Genomic DNA, 19314 nt, shown 5'->3' with positions numbered 1-19314 from the left:
CTCCATTTCAAACTGGAGGATTTTGATGGAAGACTTTTCGTCATCATTTGTATATTACTGTACATCATAAAAACATTTAGTGTAACATCATTTGGTATAGTAAACAAATCACAACAACCAACATGAATTTAAAGTTTTATTCATAAAATATAAACTATATACAAAAACAAAACGTATGGTGAGTTTGCTAAATATCACAGCTCATCTTGGGCATCTACCGTCTCCCGGGCCCTGTACCACGAAGCTCGCTTAGAGGGTTGGCGAGGTATGTTGAGCTCCAAGCCTGGGTTTGTTGTACCACGAAAGTCAATCTCTTTTAGCGTCGCTGTATCACCATGGTGACTTATGCTCGCAACCAAACCTGGTCGGGAGCAGTTTTTCGGCTTACGCCTCGTTTCCACATACGTACATTCTCGTATGCGATCCAACCGTCTCCGACCGAAAGTCCATTCATTCCTATGTGATTCTCCGTAATGTCCGTTTTTCCTCCGAGACTCTTCCCCTCCGTAAAATTTCTGTCCGGTATGTCCGTAATATATGTTAAAAAAATTTAACTTTCACCGTCGCTTTACGGAGATACCGTAGGAACGTTTTTATGTTTTTCACAAAACATGTACCTGGCAGGCCAAACTCCTCACCGATCTCTTTCCAAGCCTGGGTGGTTTTGTTTTTATCTCTGTATATGACGATCCTCATGTTCCAAAGTACCGGTCTCCTAAAAACGGCCATTATCATACGCTCCCCCATCTTTTGTCCGTAAATAAATTCATGTCCGTACGTAAAACACTAGCGACTCCTTCCGTAAATTTACGGAAGCACGGATACGAAAAACATACGTATGTGGAAACGAGGCGTTAGTCTAGCCGGAGATCGGCTACTTAAATCGGCGTGCGCAGCTTCCTAGCCCCTCCTCCGACAATGGCGTCACCATTTTTGGGTGTTACCGTGGACCTCGGCGCACGTATCGTACAGGCGTCTCTCCGGAGACAGAGGGTTTTTCGGGACAGAACTGATCCCTTGGCATTTTCTGACAATTCTTTATGAGAGATACAGATTCTCAGCAGAGGGTATTCCTTATCTGATCGACCTTGTGTAGGCAATGCGACACAAAGAAGCCGTGCCCTTACTGTTGCGCAGTGTGTCTGTGTTTCCCTGCGATTTTTTGCCACGGGCACATATTTACATGCAGTTGGTGATGCAGAACGTATTGGAAAAAATACGGTGTGCCGTGCTATACACAAGGTTGTAGCTGCGCTCAATATTTTGCTCAATATGTTCGTGGCGTTTCCCAGCTTCTTGCCAAGTCAAATTGTCAAGGAAGGATTTTACACACTTTCAGGTAAAATAAAACCTCCTGAGTGGAGGTAGCGCGTCAGTCTTGAATTTCTGCGTGCGGGATATTCGTCTCCCAAGTGATGTGCATTTATGTGTAGCTTAAAATGTCCCAATTCTCATGTCATATGGAATAGGACTTATTCACAAGGTTACGGAATAATGCCCAGTGTGTACACGTTTGCATTTGTAACATTCTACATAATCCCTTTAGGATTCCCCAAACTGATAGGAGCAATTGACTGTACGCATGTCCCAATCACTGGACCTTTAGGGGAAAATGAGGCTGACTTTGTAAACAGAAAGTCAACCCATAGCATCAATGTGCAGGTAAAGTAGGCCTATTGGGCTATAGGCCCATCATATGGGAAGTGAAATTGCATGCAGGTAGCCTACTAAAACTGTTATATGCTTCATAATGGCCCAACTATTGTAACAGAAATGCCGTTTTCAGATGACTTGTGACCATCAAGTCATTTCGCATCCAGTGTGGATGCGAAATGGCCTGGCTCGGTCCATGACTCCCGTATTTTTCGGGAGTCAAGTCTTTGCCGACAGTTTCAGCAAGGTGTGGCGCAATACACAAGATCACTAACTGTAAATGTTGATTAAGGCACTGATCACATTTTTCTTTCTGATAGGCCGTTATGATGGAATTCTTGTTGGGGACAGAGGGTATGCCTGCATGCCGTTCTTAATGACACCATACGGCGACCCACAGAGTGAATCGGAGACACGGTTCAACAGGGCCTTAAGCACATGCCGGGTGAGGATCGAGATGACCTTTGGAATTATCAAGGCCCGCTGGAACTGCCTCCGTGGTTTGAGGGTCAAGCCGGAGAGAGGAAGCCAAATTATCACGGCATGTGTGGTGCTCCACAATATAGCAACAATTCGCAAAGAGAGAGCCCCACATGTGCTATTGGTGGCAGATGATGTGGTGGACCCCATCACGGTGGATCATCCCACAGGAACGGCGGTCAGACGGGCCATCGCTAACCAGTTTTTTGGTTCGTTTTTTTGTTTTGTTTAGTTTCCCTCTTGGAAGGATGCGTTTGTTTCTTCTTTTTTTTTTAGGGCTGGGCTAGTCAACGCGTTAATTACGCGATTTATTTAACGGAATTATTCCAAATGGAAGCACGTTCTCTTTTGGAGCCTGTTTTTTCCCATTTAGATTTTCCAAGGTCTTGCCCACAGAATGTCAATATATCAGAAATTATTTTAGTTTCACTTACTATACATTCAATTACACTTGCAGGGTCCTGCCTGTTTACAATTCCCTAATCTGTGGTGTTCCGTAAATTTCATATTCAACCCACACACTGGGTGAAACTTTCTAGATCACTTGGTATAGTTTTTGCTTATTAAGTAGGCTACATTTGGTATGAATGTTAATGTGTCATTCCATTTGATAATCTCATAACTTCATTGTTACTTTTGTTCAATAAAGACGGAAAAACATTTGCTTGTGTTCAATTATTTAATTTATTAGCCTTCGCATCGCCATGCAGTTGCTGTGAAAGTAGGAAAAATAACATTATTTCAGTAGTCAGTCGAGCTTCACCAAAGAAAATCTAAAAATAGCCTACCCTCTCGAGGAGCTGGATCTCGATCTTCAATTTTTTTTTCACCAAGACTTTTATTTCGTTGTCCAGCTCCAAGTTGCGCTTGTACAGCGCCCTTATAGTGTCTGTTCCAATCTAAAGGAATTATGGGTTAAAATCGTAATTCAGTTACCATCGTCAAAGCCTTGTGGCGCACCTAACCTAAATAAAAACCTTGTCTGTCCCTCGAGAAGGCCTTGAGAAGGTTGAGGTTGAGGTGGAGGTGGAGGTGGATGGCTCATTCAATGCCATTTCCCTCTATAGAATAAATGATCAAAAGGAAGAGTCATGTGAAACAGTTACAGCACTGCTCGGTTGAGTTTCCACATTGTGATGGATCTTTAGAAAGTTCAAAGATGGCCCCACGTTCAACGTACATTAACCTTGGTTAGTCAAGTGCCGTGTTGTCCATTATCCCTTACATAACCGCTATGTCAGTGACTCAATTAGGCATAGGCATTTTTTAATCTACAAATTCATATTATAGCTGTGAGAATTGTTACAAAAAATCACCTCCATAGTCGCCCTGGAGTCACAGGCCGACAGTGTCTCCTGCAAGAATCAGGGAAACCTATTATAGGACATTCTTTAAAAAAAAGTAAACATGTAGAAGAATACCTGACACTGCTTTGATAGTTATATACCTCTGATTGGAGATTAATTGTCGGCGGCTTCTCCAAAATAATGTTTGTACCTTCAACTAAAAATGACAGGATTAATTTACACTCAATCATTTCACATTTGATTAGCAAGACAATTATTTATGTCCATTGCCAATACATGAATACATACTCATTACAAACGCATTCGATGTCGAGGCAGTAGGGTCAGACGACATCCCCCCATCCACTCCTGCCATCATTGGCCGACCTTTGTTGTTAGCGAGAGCCAACTCCTCCGAGATGGTGAAGGGCGGTGGAGCGGTCCCCCTCCCAGTCGTATTCATCTGTGTTTTCTTTTTATTTTCTACAGGTAATCAACATGAGATTAAAGGTTGGAGCCTAGGCCAATGCAAATCATAGATCATAGGCTAGATTCACCTGAAATTATTCAAATGGATGCTTACAACCACATCAATGGGGGTAAAAGGCATGATGATAGGCCTACATGATATTTTTTAGACAATATGCAGAATCTTTTCACTTACGAATTAACACGGTCTGCTATTTTTTGCCAGCACGCAACCCTAGCCTTATTATGGGCAACCGTGTTGCCCTTGGCTGTAATTTCTATTTTAAATTCCTCGTATGAATTCATGATGATGCATTGCTCGTCTTGAGTGAAATACACAGCTCTCGCTCGATCCATTTTGCAGAAGTGAGTCAAATGACGTGATAAACGCCCCTTTTATGTGAACGCGCATTGAACCTAAAGCGGAAAACCTGGTTCAACTAATTTAATCTAAAGTGAGCTTCGTGGTACCACTTAACTCTGATTGCGAGTTGCGGCTCTGTCGAGCCAGGTTTTCCCAAGAAAGCCTGGGTATGTTCAGCGAGCTTCGTGGTATACCCCGGTAGCCACGGTACTGCCCATCTTGTGTTGGGTAATTAGCCCTGATGGCCTGGACAACACGCGCTGGCAAAACAAGGCGATTGCCTCTCCCAAGTCTCTCGCCTTGCAGTATCCACTCCAGGAAATGCCGGTAAGATGTTAGCCTATACTGTCTAAGAAAGAAAGAACAAAATTAGCAAAGCAAGATAAATTATGCCTTGAGTAGCCTACAGCATTACACAGACTTCAAGCTAACGTAACGTAGCCTATGCTCTGGTAATAAGGTTGGCTACTTTCGGATAACTACATTGTCACGTTCCCCGGGACTCAAAACTATCGTAGCCAATGTGTTAGTTTCTCCCGGCGGGCTTTGGCTGGCGTTTCCAGTTGACTTTCTGGGTCCGGAAATATGTGTGAGATGTTACACACACGGCCCCGTCCTCGCCAGATTCAGCCATTTCAGCTCGAAGAAACTGGCATCTCTGAAATTCGCTGCAGCACAGGGACTCCAGAGCAAACAGGTACACCACCAGTTCACTCCGGCGCGATCCGGCTCCTCTGCAACAGGCAAGGCTTGTTCAGCTGCAGCCGCAGCAGCCTCCTCCTCTATTCGTCTCAAATCTTCCTCGCTGTATTCTGGCTCATACAAGCTCCCGCCCCCTCTTGTTCCTTATTGGTGGAAAAATTGGCGGCAAATTTGCCACCAAAAGTGTGTTGTAGTCCTCGGCCCTTCTAGCGGGACAAGAGGTTTCTCCCGAAATGACATCAAACGCGTCATTTGACGTCATTTCGGGAGAAAATTAGATGAGAAAAAATGGGCCAAGGGGAGACTGGTTTAGACTGATATTTATTTATATATTTATTTATATTACTATAGCGATTTTATAATGATAGAACGCCGGTTCTAAATGGGTGAAGTATCCCTTTAACCATCCGCTTATACTGAGCTGACAAGTCGCTGGCGAACTCTGTGTATGTTTGGCCATTTTTCTTCTCCCAGGACCTAAAACGCTGGCGATATGCTTCCGGCACAAATTCATAAGCCTTAAGTACGGCTGCTTTTATTTTGTTATAGCTAGAGCTATCCTCCACAGTCAGAGATGAATATGCCTCCTGCACCTTTCCTGATAGAACACACTGAAGCATGAGGGCACAGTCCGCATCAAGCCAATCCCTAGCCTTAGCTACTCGTTCAAATAGCAAGAAAAAAGTGTCTGGGTCTTTTTCATTAAATCGTGGCAACAAGCGCAAGTTATTAATGTCTAACCGATCAGAAGACCTGGGCAGCTGCCCGCTCACAGCCTTGCCGGACAATAGGCCATCCCTCACCAGAGACAAACGATATCCCTCCAAATCTATTTTTTGCTTTTGCCGATATGACGGATTCTCGCCACTTAATTCATTCATTCATTCATTTGATCGAGTCTCCTCGGGAGTAACTCGGGAGTAACGGTGGGTCACCATCGTCATTCCTTTCGATAGCTTATACTGACAGGGGACGCCACACCTCTCTGCCCAGAGCAGGTCAGGGTGGGGCTTCTCGCTCAGGGACGCCTCGACACTCAGCTAGGAGGAGCCGGGGATCGAACTAGCAACCTTCCGGTCACCAGCCAACCCGCTCTACCTCCTGAGCTACTGCCGCCCCTCTCCACTTAAAGATGTTTTTTAACGTCAAGGAAAGTTCTTGTTTCATTTTTTCATGGTCCAACTGCAACATCAGAATATCTCTTTGTTGCTCAAAAGTTAACCCATGAGTCTGAAAAGACACAGCAGGAGGATTGAGAAAAATTCACCTTAGCCTCAGACATTATTCCATCTTCAATTAACTTATCTTTTATGGCCGCTTTATCGTTCTCTTTGAGACGTTTGTCCCCTTCGACCTCCACTGAATAATGTGCAGCAACCTTGAGCAACTGCTCTTTTGTGCATTTATCCAGGGATTCCTGAGATGGGTCGGCAATAAATGCTTCAACTTGAGACATTACAAAATATGTACAATAAACAAGGCCAACACCAAAGGACCAGATAGCCACAACGCCGTTCACTCGTGCACACCAGAGGAATGAACCTCTTAAGATTGGAGTATCCCTGCTATCTAAACCCAACCCGCAAACTAATCTCCCCCCTAATCTCCCACCCATGTGTTTAGTTGTGGTGGGTATTTATTCACTGTTGACCGCTGGATCAGGAAGGCGACTAGCAAGCTAGCAACCCTCCCGAAACCACGGACATGCTCCCGAGCAACGCTTCTCCCACGTTCACCACAACACTACACACCAGCTCAGAGGCGGAGTGGACGATCGGGAGATTTCCCGGTCGGCCGGCCGGCCGGCGAGGTCCCACTAGTGTCCCACTCCGCCCCTGCACCAGCTCAACGAACCCAAAGGGATACGTCTCTACAGCCTACAAGGGAAAAATCCTCCCCACTTTACCAGACTGCGCACAAGCAACCTGCGAATGTTATCCAGATCAGCTGATAGCAGCACAAAACAACGGTCAAGCAAACAAATACTCAAATGTCCAAATTGAGCTAAGAAACACTACACAATCTTTCTGAAATAGTCTACTTACTCAACAAAGCTATCATACAACGCGTCCTTTCCTCTACGTTCTCCCACAAAAGCAAACAAAAAGTTTACAGGCGTGCACCTGCACAGGTAAACCGGAGAACAAAGGATCCATACCAGAGCACACCACTAGCACTACCACTAGTGTAGCTCTAAACAAACACCCTACCGCCTGGTGATATACTGTAACAAAATACCAAATTTACAACTACATTTACAAATAATCACGCAAAAACGGGAACAAACACACCCGGACGATCCCCCAATTTGTCATAACCCGGCTCCTAGGCTATAGCAAATACGACATAGAACAAAAGATGGCAATAAACTAATGAATTTATTATATTAACTTAAGACAACAGAAGTTATATTGTGAAAACAAAGCAGAAAAAAAACAAAGCGAATGTGCTGCTGCTGCTGCTGCTGGCGGGGATGCAGCCGAATGCCAGAGAGAGACCAGGGCCCCGTTTCCCGAAAGCGTCGTTAGCCTAAGTGGATCGTGAAGTGCGTCGAAAGGGCATCGTAGAGTTTTCACCGCGTTTCCCGAAAGCATCGTAGGGAACGAACGTCTTGAAAACGCTCGTAGCTAACGAGTACTCCAGGGGTGCTCGTAGGTACTCGTAGGACGCTAAGAGCATCGTCAGCTATAGCCTCAGTGGCGTCACCATCGGACATTCCGTATATTGGATGCGTTTTATTAAAACGCATTGCGCCTTTATGTTCTTAGTTTGGTAATTAATAAAGATTATTAATTAATTTATTAATAAAGATGTTAAAATGGCCAAAATAAAACGGGACAGTCCAGAAAATGTTTGCGCAGGCAGGGCACTCAAAATGTGTGAGAGAAAGTGGGGGGATTTGTGCAGACTGACATAGGCTACTCATAAAACGTAGCATAAAATAATGTAAAAAATAAATTTAATTAAACAAATTAAAACAAATTAAAAATAACGAAATAAAATAAATGAAAAAAAATAAAAAATAAAGAAATAAAAAAAATTAGAAAAAACAAGCAAAGGAGCAGGCAAAAGGCTGGGATATGGTGGGGATTGGTCACGTTGACGGGAATGTTTAGTGACATGAGGGAGGGTGGAGGGGGTTAAAAAAAAGTCTCAATCACTATTCGACGCGCATGAAAACCAGCCGCGTAGTTATGAGGGAGGCCGTCCTCACACCGATCTTCCTCATCGTCATCGTCCTCAACGTCCTCCGGTTCAAGCAATGCCACCCCAGCCTTAGCTGCAATGTTGTGCAACATAGCCGTCACACATATCACGGCGCATGACTTGGCCGGAGAAAACTGGAGCCCTCCGCCTGACTTGTGAAGGCATCTAAAGCGCAACTTCCACCTCCCGATCGTGCGCTCAACGATGCACCGGGCCAGACGGTGGGCTTCGTTGTATTCCTCATCATGGACGTCTCCCGGGTTATTCACAGGTGTGAAGAGGAATTATTTAAGGGGGGAAAATGCCGTGAAACGCACAGTGCATTCAGGATTAGGACTGATATATGTCGGTTTAAGCCTAATCAATTGTGTTTTAATGTCTTTAGCATTCATATAATTGCAGTCTATTTTTTTCGTAGGCTACTCTGCTGTTGTCCTTGATGGGGATATATTTTAACCCTTTTTAACACAATTTTCCTGCGACATTCCTGCGTCTCCCCCTCCTACGGAGCCCATTTCAGCACCGTGTCAGTAGACAGTTACAATCCTACGACGTCGTGAGTGCAGCGAATGCGCGTTCACGTTAAAAGGAGTTTCGGGAAACGCTCCAAAGAAATTGACGATGGATCGCAAGATCCATCGTGAGAATGATCGTACGAGCGTGGATCCATCGTTATCGGGAAACGGGGCCCAGAGCAGAGTTGAGTCTGGGTTTTTACTTCAAGGAGCGCCTGAACCAGGTGCTCCCAATCCACTCTGATGATGGTACCTTCAAGGACATAGGAAAAACCATAACTGGTCAACCACATCAACACTAGACAGGGACAGTCACAGTATGTTGATTTTAACATCATGATTTGATATACAATATAATTATTTAAATAAATATGTCCCGTTTTTGTTTGCTGCATCCGTCCTATTCAACATCGATATCTAACGAAATTATGCAGAAGAACATGGAATGTGTTCTGATACTGCCTTTCAAAGGAACATCAATTGATGAGCATGATGTTGATTATTAGCAGCTGTGATCCCCATGCTTGGTTCCCCTGTGTTGACCAGAAGGGAGCCCGTAGGTGATCCGTTGGTGGTGTACCTGTGCTGGTTTGGCCGGTAGGCTGTAAGGTGTACCACATCAGCCAGTTGGTCTCCCTCTCCACACCAGCAGCTTTGCTCTTGGTTTGGTTCCTTTTGTTTTCTTCCATTGTGCCAAATGTCAATGACCAGCGTTGGTGCAAGCTCCAGACCTCAGTGAGATCGCCTGTCTGGGCTCCAGACCTCAGTGGGTGTTTGCCTGTCTGGGCACGCAACCTGATGACAGCAAAGTAAAGCTAAGCTTACAAAATCTCAAGTTAATTAGTTCAGATATTTAGAAAGGTTAACTATTCTATTTTTCGCTTTCTTTTGCTGCCTGGTGGTTTAGTGGTATACTTGTAAATGATTCATCAATAATTTAAATTTTGAGGACACAATTTCTGATTTGGAATGCAGAAGGGTCAGCAGTCGGGCTCCATGGTAGTGCTAGAAACTAGATCCATGCTCGAGACACAATGTCCACTCTCTGTGGTGTTGCTAGGCACTAGGTCCACGCTCCATGGTAGTGCTAGACACTAGGTCCACACTTCATGGCAGTTCTAGACACTTGGTCCACACCCCAGGGGGATGCATCGCTGATGCTGGGCCCTTCTGGAGCGTCTCATGGCCATTATGGATGTGGTCCTCTTGGTTTCATCTATGGTCCTTTTGGTGGGTTCACACCGTATTTTCTTGGGTGGTCCTCTTGGTTTCATGTGTGGTCCTTTTGTTGGGTTCACACCGCATTCTCATCGCACACACCATTCATTCAGGTTTCCCTGTTCATGTTGTTTATCTTTTTTATGAATATGCATATCCTTCAGTGGCGAATGATTGATGTTTTCTAATAGATACAAAACTTAAAAGTAGGGGAGGGGGGTCGTAAGAACAAGGGATGTGAAAGTTTAGGAACCTTCAAAAGGCCACAATGTGAGTTTGAGATTACTACCCGGGGAAAGAATAAAGCAGAATAATACAAAACTAAGACGAAAAGAAAATCATAATTTGGAGCAGCAGGTTGCTCCTTTCCCCAGGCGTAGTCTTTCATCTTGTATATCCAAGCAACTCATTTCCCCCCTCTAATGCTGCAGAGTACCCGCACCTCTCTTATGCCATTATCTCTGTGCCTCAGGAATACTGAGCCGCCTTTTGTTATGTCTGTAATTTCCTTGAGGTCCCCCCATATCCCTTTTTCTGGCTATCTTTGCCTTCAGATATCCGTCCCATGGTTGTTAGATTTCAATCAGGGTCTCGCCGTGCCCTCAACACCCATCTACAATGCATCTGGCTTTCAATGGTGTTGCGAGGGCGTGCGCATCAGTACTGGAGCCTTTATGTGTTGCGTGTAGTTTGACGCGCACAGAAAGGAGAAAAAAAGAAAAAGATAATCCAGTCCGTCTTTCATTCCATAACCCGAAGAATGTCTATTCTATTCCATTCCATGCTATTCGAAGCTATGTAGCAGTGTAATTGTCTACCATTTAAATAACGTTAGTATCTCATCATAATACAAATGTTTCAAAGGCTATATTTCCAGATTGCACACCCACTCATTGTAATAGTGTGTATTGATGTTTTTCTGATTGCATCATTGCTAGGGGACTCTTGCTGGATTGATTACTAATTGCCAAACATGATTGCCAATCTTTCCCTCAAACTTCCAATATCCGCGGCACAAGCTTTTAAGTGCTAATCTATTATTCAGAGAGCAAACCTGAGACAGGGTTCTGAACTGCATTGGCAAATTATGGCTCTCCAAAGCGGAGGGTGTTTAGGGGAGTGCTGTAACAATGGAAGCTGATTGACTCTAAATGAACCACCCTTACCCTGGGGGTGAGGATTATTGGCTTTTTTTAATGCCGCAATGATAAGAGGGCCTATGGGGCAACTAGCAGGGGAATCCTGTGTCAAAGCGATTGGGTGGCGCTACATGCCATCAGTGTTAGGTTTGGGGACAGAAAGCAGCACAGAAGGAAAGTGGGATCTTTGTTGACAGAAGATGGCTTAAAGGCACCCTTTAAGGCACACTTTATGTAAACATTCAATGAAAAATAAACATTCAATTTCTAGTCTTTTTTACACATAGTAAGTTTCAATAACTCCATACCATTACATATCGACATTCAAGGAGCAAAGATGAGACGTCGTTGTGTGGTGAGAACTGATAGAAAATCGTAAACAACAACAATCGCCGGTGGGGAGAAGCCATTTTTCCATTGACTGGAAGCCTGCTTATTGTAGGTTACAAAAAATAAAGAAAATGGCGGCATTGTTGTTGTTATCGATTTTGTATCAGTTCTCACCACACAACGACGTCTCATCTTTGCTGCTTAAATGTCGGTATGTAATGGTATGGAGTTATTGAAACTTACTACGTGTAAAAAAGACTAGAAATTGAATGTTTATTTTTAAGCCTCGAAAGTTGCACTGGGTGCCTTTTTAAGAAGTCTTGAAATGGCAAAATATGATTAGAAATAAAAGTGGTAGCATGGGCGTAATACAAGTCGACCAATCGTTCGATCTGTCAATGTTACGGTTGCGGGTGCAGGTAGGACCCAGATGCAGACGGTTTGGGGAGAACAGCACTTTATTTCTGCCAAAGCCTAATGCAAGGAGCAAGGGAACACAGGTGACACCAGAGAACATGCACGACGAACTAACCACAATGACAGCACGAGGAACAAAGGAAAGACAAGGGCTTAAAGGGGCAGTTCGGAATTTTGGACATAGGGCCTGATTCCCAAGTGAGCATTGGTATTCTATATCACTGGAGACAGTTTTCAACACATTTCATACAGTCCTTCTAGTTGCAGAGTTTGCTCGTGCTAGGCTAGCGCAAGTCAACGGGCAATGCTAGCCTGCTATTAAAAACAGTCTTACCCACTCCACAGTACACCCAAGGTAAATCAATTATAACGCCAGACTATAAATCTAAATGTCTGTTTATAGAATAATGTTAGAAATAAAACCAACCTTGCATTGCATTGCATTTTGAGGGAATTGCGGGGTCTCAGCAGCAGTGTTTATATTCCTGTACGTAGGCTACGGCAGCGGCGGACTGATACCTAGGTTACCTGCCGCTGTCATTGCTACAAACGCAGAGTACAGTGAACGAAGGAATGGAAAAATTGCGCTTCTGTCCCACGCTTCTCTGTTTACGTTCTTCTGTCGTGATTCGGTTACAAACCTAACCAGCGCATAGTAAAATTCCGCTTCTGCTGAGAAAGTAGTCCCTCGATGATTCATGCGATGCAAGGTTAGTTTTATTTCTAACATTATTCTATCAACACAGACATTTAAATCTATAGTCTGGCGTTATAATTGATTTACCTCGGGTGTACTGTGGAGTGGGTAAGACTGTTTTTAATAGCAGGCTAGCATTGCCCGTTGACTTGCGCTAGCCTAGCACGAGCAAACTCTGCAACTAGAAGGACTGTATGAAATGTGTTAAACTGTCTCCAGTGATATAGAATACCAATGCTCACTTGGGAATCAGGCCCTATGTCCAAAATTCCGAACTACCCCTTTAAGTAACAAACGCAACGAGGAACAGCTGAGACACATTAGGGGAGGGAGCAGTAATCAACACAGGAGGGAAACACACCAAAACACGACAGACCATGACAGTCAACCAATCAACTCCTTCAACATGTAATCATTCATAGACATGAACAGCCTCTGTAGGCTCCATGACAGGTTCTTCCTGGAAATCTGTTCAAGCTGTACATAAGATCTTTAGCTGGTGTATCAAATAATGTACGTAATGCAATTATGGGATATCGAGCATGCAGTTAAAACCGTGACTGTAATGTCTCTTCGGTTTGTGCATCACGGGTGATCACTTTTCATTTGGGGCCGCATGAGAAATTACGAATGCCTTTGAGGGCCGAGGAAATTCTGTCATGCCTTAACCATTAGTTTGGATTATAGGAAATATATTGCTGTATTATAAGCATCTAAGCATATATATTAAGCATTGGTAATTAATACAAAAATTATGTCATTGAAATCATTTTTTGTTCACCATGTACACAGATTGTACAGTTGGTTTTCAATAATAGTAAAAAATATTGAAACCTATCTGTATGTGTTTAATCGTGGTCGATAGGGTTTACATGTTTAAATGTGGTCGATAGTGTTTATATATGGTCGATAGGGTTTACATGTGGTCGATAGGGTTTACATGTGGTCGATAGGGTTTACATGTGGTCCATAGTGTTTAAATGTGGTCCATAGTGTTTAAATGTGGGCGATAGTGTTTAAATGTGGTCGATAGGGTTTACGTGTGGTCCATAGTGTTTAAATGTGGTCCATAGTGTTTAAATGTGGGCGATAGTGTTTACATGTGGTCGATAGGGTTTACATGTGGTCCATAGTGTTTAAATATGGTCGATAGTGTTTAAACGTGGTCGATAGTGTTTACATGTGGTCGATATTGTTTAAATGTGATCGACAGTGTTTAAATATGGTCGATAGTGTTTAAATATGTTCTTTTCCCTCACTCTCCACCTCATCCCTAACTCTCCACCTCAAGCTGGTGTGTAGTGAGCGTTCTGGCGCCGATTGGCTGCCGTGCATCACCCAAGTGGGTGCTACATATTGGTGGTGGTTAGTGAGGTCCCCCCTTCACTTTAGGCGTCTTTGAGTGTTATTAATTATTATTATTCTTCATGTTTAACCTCTGTTTTCCTTTTATTCCTAGTCTGTTTTACATAGTTTTGAATGATGACTATATGCTCTGTAAGGTGACCTTGGGTGTCTTGAAAGGCGCCTCTAAATTAAATGTATTATTATTATTATTATTATTATTGAGTCACATTTTATGTGCTGAAACTACTCAGCGCTGTCGAGTGCTGGAATAATGCTAAAACTGATTCCACGAATATGCCCTTGTACAAACTAGTGTTGTGCCCTTGTACGCTAGTGTTTACATGTGGTCGATAGTGTTTAAATATGGTCGATAGTGTTTAAATGTGGTCGATAGTGTTTGAATGTGGTCGATAGCGTGTAAATATGGTTGATAGTGTTTAAATATGGTCGATAGTGTTTGAATGTGGTCGATAGTGTTTAAATGTGGTCGATAGTGTTTAAATATGGTTGATAGTGTTAAAATATGGTCTATAGTGTTTAAATGTGGGCGATAGTGTTTAAATGTGGTCGATAGTGTTTAAATGTGGTCGATAGTGTTTAAATATGGTCGATAGTTTAAATGTGGTCGATAGTGTTTGAATATGGTCGATAGTGTTTGAATATGGTCGATAGGGTTTAATTGTGGTCGAGAGGGGTTTACATGTTTAAATGTGGTTGATAGGGTTTACATGTTTAAATGTGGTCGATAGTGTTTAAATATGGTCGCTAGTGTTTACATGTGGTCGATAGTGTTTAAATGTGGTCGATAGTGTGTAAATGTGGGCGAGAGTGTTTAAATGTGGTCGATAGTGTTTAAATGTGGTCGATAGGGTTTACATGTTTAAATGTGGTCGATAGTGTTTAATTGTGGTCGATAGTGTTTAATTGTGGTCGATAGGGTTTACATGTTTAAATGTGGTCGATAGTGTTTATATATGGTCGATAGGGTTTACATGTGGTCGATAGGGTTTACATGTGGTCGATAGTGTTTAAATGTGGTCCATAGTGTTTAAATGTGGGCGATAGTGTTTAAATGTGGGCGATGGTGTTTAAATGTGGTCGATAGGGTTTACGTGTGGTCCATAGTGTTTAAATGTGGGTGATAGTGTTTAAATGTGGGCGATAGTGTTTACATGTGGTCGATAGGGTTTACATGTGGTCCATAGTGTTTAAATATGGTCGATAGTGTTTAAACGTGGTCGATAGTGTTTACATGTGGTCGATATTGTTTAAATGTGATCGACAGTGTTTAAATATGGTCGATAGTGTTTAAATATGTTCTTTTCCCTCACTCTCCACCTCATCCCTAACTCTCCACCTCAAGCTGGTGTGTAGTGAGTGTTCTGGCGCTGATTGGCTGCCGTGCATCACCCAAGTGGGTGCTACATATTGGTGGTGGTTAGTGAGGTCCCCCCTTCACTTTAGGCGTCTTTGAGTGTTATTAATTATTATTATTCTTCATGTTTAACCTCTGTTTTCCTTTTATTCCTAGTCTGTTTTACATAGTTTTGAATGATGAATATATGCTCTGTAAGGTGACCTTGGGTGTCTTGAAAGGCGCCTCTAAATTAAATGTATTATTATTATTATTATTATTACGTTTACAAAATAGACTGAGCTATTGATAAGGTTAACTAATAAATCCAATAAAATAAAATAATAATCTCTTCTATATCCAGTAAACTCAAAACAGAACTTTATAGATATCCCGCTATTTAAAAAGTATTTGTAACCTCTCCGATGTTGGTGTCCTCTCTGTCTCCCATGTCCTCACTCCTTTAGACCTCGTGTCCGACCTAAACGACATTTTCATGAAAACATAATACATGGAATGATCCAAATCGATTATAGCCCCCATTGGCTTAAATGACAGCTCACTCTACTTTTTTTAAAATATATACAAAAGTTACCAAACATAATAGTGCTGAGCATGTTGATGGAACGCCCACAGAGCGTTGGCTTCTCTACCCTCTACCGTTCATGCTCCTTCTCTGTTGTGTCGTGTAAAGTCTTCTCCCTCCGCTGACCGTAAGCCTGTCAGGCCCAGACACAGGTGCTACATTGTCAAAGCCCACTCGAATGTCTCCCGTCACGCTGTTGGCGCCGTGACAACAACAAGCAACAGCCCTCTCCCTGACAGGTAATGTAGTTCCTCCGCACCACATTTCACACACAGCCGACACCCAATCGAAAGCCAAGTAGAGCTTTTGGATAATAATCCTTGGACAATCTCATCTGGGTTCCGTTGGGGTGTGTTTGTGCATTAGGGGGACAATTCACAAAGACACTGACCCCTACAATGAAGGTTGAAAGGACCGGTGAGGCTTCATCACTACTTCCTGGTAAAAGAGGTTAAGGTCAGCGGTCACCTTGGTACAGAAAAGTGGTACAAGAAAGCCTTGAATACCTGCTGGAATTCATTATAAATACCACAGTTGTCGACAAATCGACCTTGAGTTAAAAAAAGTGTGTGTGCGGTCGGTGGGGGGACTGATCAAAGCCAGTATTTATGTTTGAAGTTTGATGAAAGGGTTGCTGTGTTTATTATTATTATAATTATTATCTGCATGTCCAGAGATGCCACATAATGAGCAACCTCAACAAGGATGCAAATCCTTTGGCTTAAAATCCGAGGCACTAAGGCACCTGATCACAGTCTGTATTCATCAATCTATTTTAATGGCCAATACTGTTGAGCAGGGATAGAATCTAAAACGCTCAACCAGCTCATGTTGTCCTGCAGAGGTAAACCAAGCTCACTTTGACTCCGATATTACCAAGCAATTGGCGCACAATGCACGTGAACATGCACACAAAAGGACTATTAAAATCTTCAATTAAATCTTTTTTGCAAGGCTGAATGTTACTTTATCCACTGAGGCTGGTAATAGATTACATTCATTGCACCATTCATCCATTTAGCTGCTGCACCGCATGAATTTCACTACTGGGGTTAGAAAAGTGCTATTATTTTTTACCAATAATCTCAGGGGAAAGACTACCCATGTCATCTAAAATGTGTCTGCTTCTGCTGTGTTTTCGTTGATTATACATTTATTCATAACAAATATATGTGTAATACACACATATATTTGTTATGAATAAATTTATAATCAACGAAAACACAGCAGAATGTTCAGTCCAATTTTCAAACCAACCCAAATCCCACAAGCATGCTGGATGGGAAATGTTAAAGCATCATAACAAAGGTTTAGAATGATAATATTTGAGAAGATTTACCATGCAAGAGTCCTAACAAGAAGAAAAAATAGGCGTAAATCCCTAATTTCAGAAAACACATTCATTGAGCCTTAATACTTTTTGACACAGTCTACAGATAAAACAAATTAAGAAATGCTGGTGTAGTTTTATGATGCATGGAAGAGGGTAGTCTCTCGAAACTCAACATAATTAAAACGTCCCAACATTGAAAATAAAGCCTACATGTTCAAGAAAATAACTAGCTATACTAATACTTAAGAAGAGATAAACACAGACGTAGGATCCATGTTTCACTATCCTGAACCATTTGGCATTTAATTCAAATGAGCCTATACCGGCTACAGCTACTTATACCATGTGTCAGAAAGTTCAAATGATTGTCTTGTATTATTGAACATACATCTGGCAAAGCTGAACCCCATCGAAATGTTTTTTTGTTTGTTTGCAGAACACTAGGAGCCAAGACTTGATACTAAAGGCACATGCAGCACAATTACATAGGCTGGACTTAACGCGCAGTACATAACAACACAACAGCTCCACCAAAATATATAATATGAAAAGAGCACCGCAGAGCCACAGTTAATAACATTACACGGTGTGATGGAAAATCTACATGTTACGTTCAGGTTCTTCTAAAAAGTAAATCTTAGTGTTTCGTGTGATGTAATCTGGTTTCACATTCCATTCTTGGAATCTTGCTATTCTGCAGGGTCTTCTAAAATGTAATTCTTAGTGTTTCATGTGATGTAATCTGATTTCACATTCCGTTTCCGTGTTGTATGTAGTTTGGTTTGGGCCTGTTTTACTTGACCCCCTGGGGAGCGTAGAGAAGCAAAGGGTGATAAGGAACAGCCTCAACCACCTTCTTAACCTCTGAAGAAACTTCAATCAATAGATTAACATCTGGTTAACAAAGGCTTTTGGTTTATTGGAGGCCAACTGCCCTCAAGGATCCGATCTAAGTGTATAAAAGCTCCTGACTTTAGCTTCTCAGCGGACTTCTCCCCAGCGTACCTTGAGTATGAAGTAACACGCAAAGAGAAGCTCCCATCTGAGGCCTCAGATTATTGTATTGTATGCCTGTTATGTTGTTTGTTGATGCATGTTGTGATGTATCTTTGTTCGTACTTTTATTACAAATATATATAACCAGCAATTGCCTGCAAGTATTGTGTGCTTTTTGCATCTAAATATCTCATCTGCTTAGACGCAATATCTGATAGAGAAATTGCCACGACAATTTGGGGGCTCGTCCGGGATACCTAACCTGAAGATTCTACAAAATATCGCGCCAAGACAGGTCCGAGGCGGTCCCAAAGCTCTACCTCGCCTCCAGGTGACTGTAACCAGAACTAATGGGGTCGAGGAGGGGGTGCCTGTGGGGGATAAACTAGTGGTTCTTCAGTACGGTATCCAGAGGGAAAAAGAATTCGAGCAGGTGAGATCACAATACTTGTTTAAGCTACAAGAAATCTGTTTAGAGAACGGTATATATACTGTTTTGAGAACGTATATACGAACGATCGGCCACGTTCAAACTTTATTATAGGAACATACGGTAAAGCAACTCCGGTTCCGTCAATATATATATGGTTATATATGTAACAGAAAGGGCAGGAGGGTCTGTCAAAACGGTAAAGGGAAACCCGTTAAGCGCTGTTGGGGTCATATATAAATAAATAATAATAGGCATTCATTAATTAATATATGTATATGTGTGTAGTAACAAGGAGGTTACGGGGATATTAAATGATTCGTTAAATAATAACTAGTGTAAAAGGATCTAAAACATGGGTAATAGATCAGGAAAAACAGAAATAACCGGACCTGCAAAGGTAATGTTGGAGAAACATGGTGAAGCGGCTCTGGAGGGTTTAAAATACTGGTGTAAACTGGGCTTTCCTGAGATGGGGAGTTTTAGCTTGAACCGGTTAAATGAGTTAGAGAGACGGTTGTTGGAGTCAGAGAAGAAAAAGAAAAGTTCCAAACTCTGTTGGTGTGCATTTTATTTGTGGGAAAGAGAGGGCCAGGATAGAAAAAAATATAAACCAGGGACAGAGAGCGTAGAGAGTGTAGGGATTTTTAATCTCAATTTCACCCGAGATACAGACCGGGACCTGGACTGCACCGGCGGACCGCGTGCGAATCCCCTTTCACCTCCCCCGTATGACAACGCCCAGGAAACCACCTCATCGGACAATCTCTACCCTGACCTCACAGAAGAGGA

General features: G+C 42.5%; 1 protein-coding gene across 1 annotated transcript; it reads left to right on the top strand.

The window, feature by feature from the left end:
• The first annotated feature begins 848 nt into the window (after positions 1–848).
• Positions 849–2523, top strand: LOC132445497 (putative nuclease HARBI1). Its single transcript, XM_060035494.1, is given in 7 exon segments — positions 849–1034; positions 1036–1079; positions 1082–1339; positions 1547–1662; positions 1787–1810; positions 1813–1900; positions 1974–2523. Coding segments are annotated over 7 exon segments (1038 nt in total). The 5' UTR covers positions 849–918; the 3' UTR covers positions 2366–2523.
• The last annotated feature ends 16791 nt before the right edge of the window (positions 2524–19314 follow it).

Source organism: Gadus macrocephalus, chromosome 17 (assembly GCF_031168955.1).
Source record: "Gadus macrocephalus chromosome 17, ASM3116895v1".
Taxonomy (NCBI): domain Eukaryota; kingdom Metazoa; phylum Chordata; class Actinopteri; order Gadiformes; family Gadidae; genus Gadus; species Gadus macrocephalus.
This window is presented reverse-complemented; position numbering and strand designations above follow the sequence as displayed.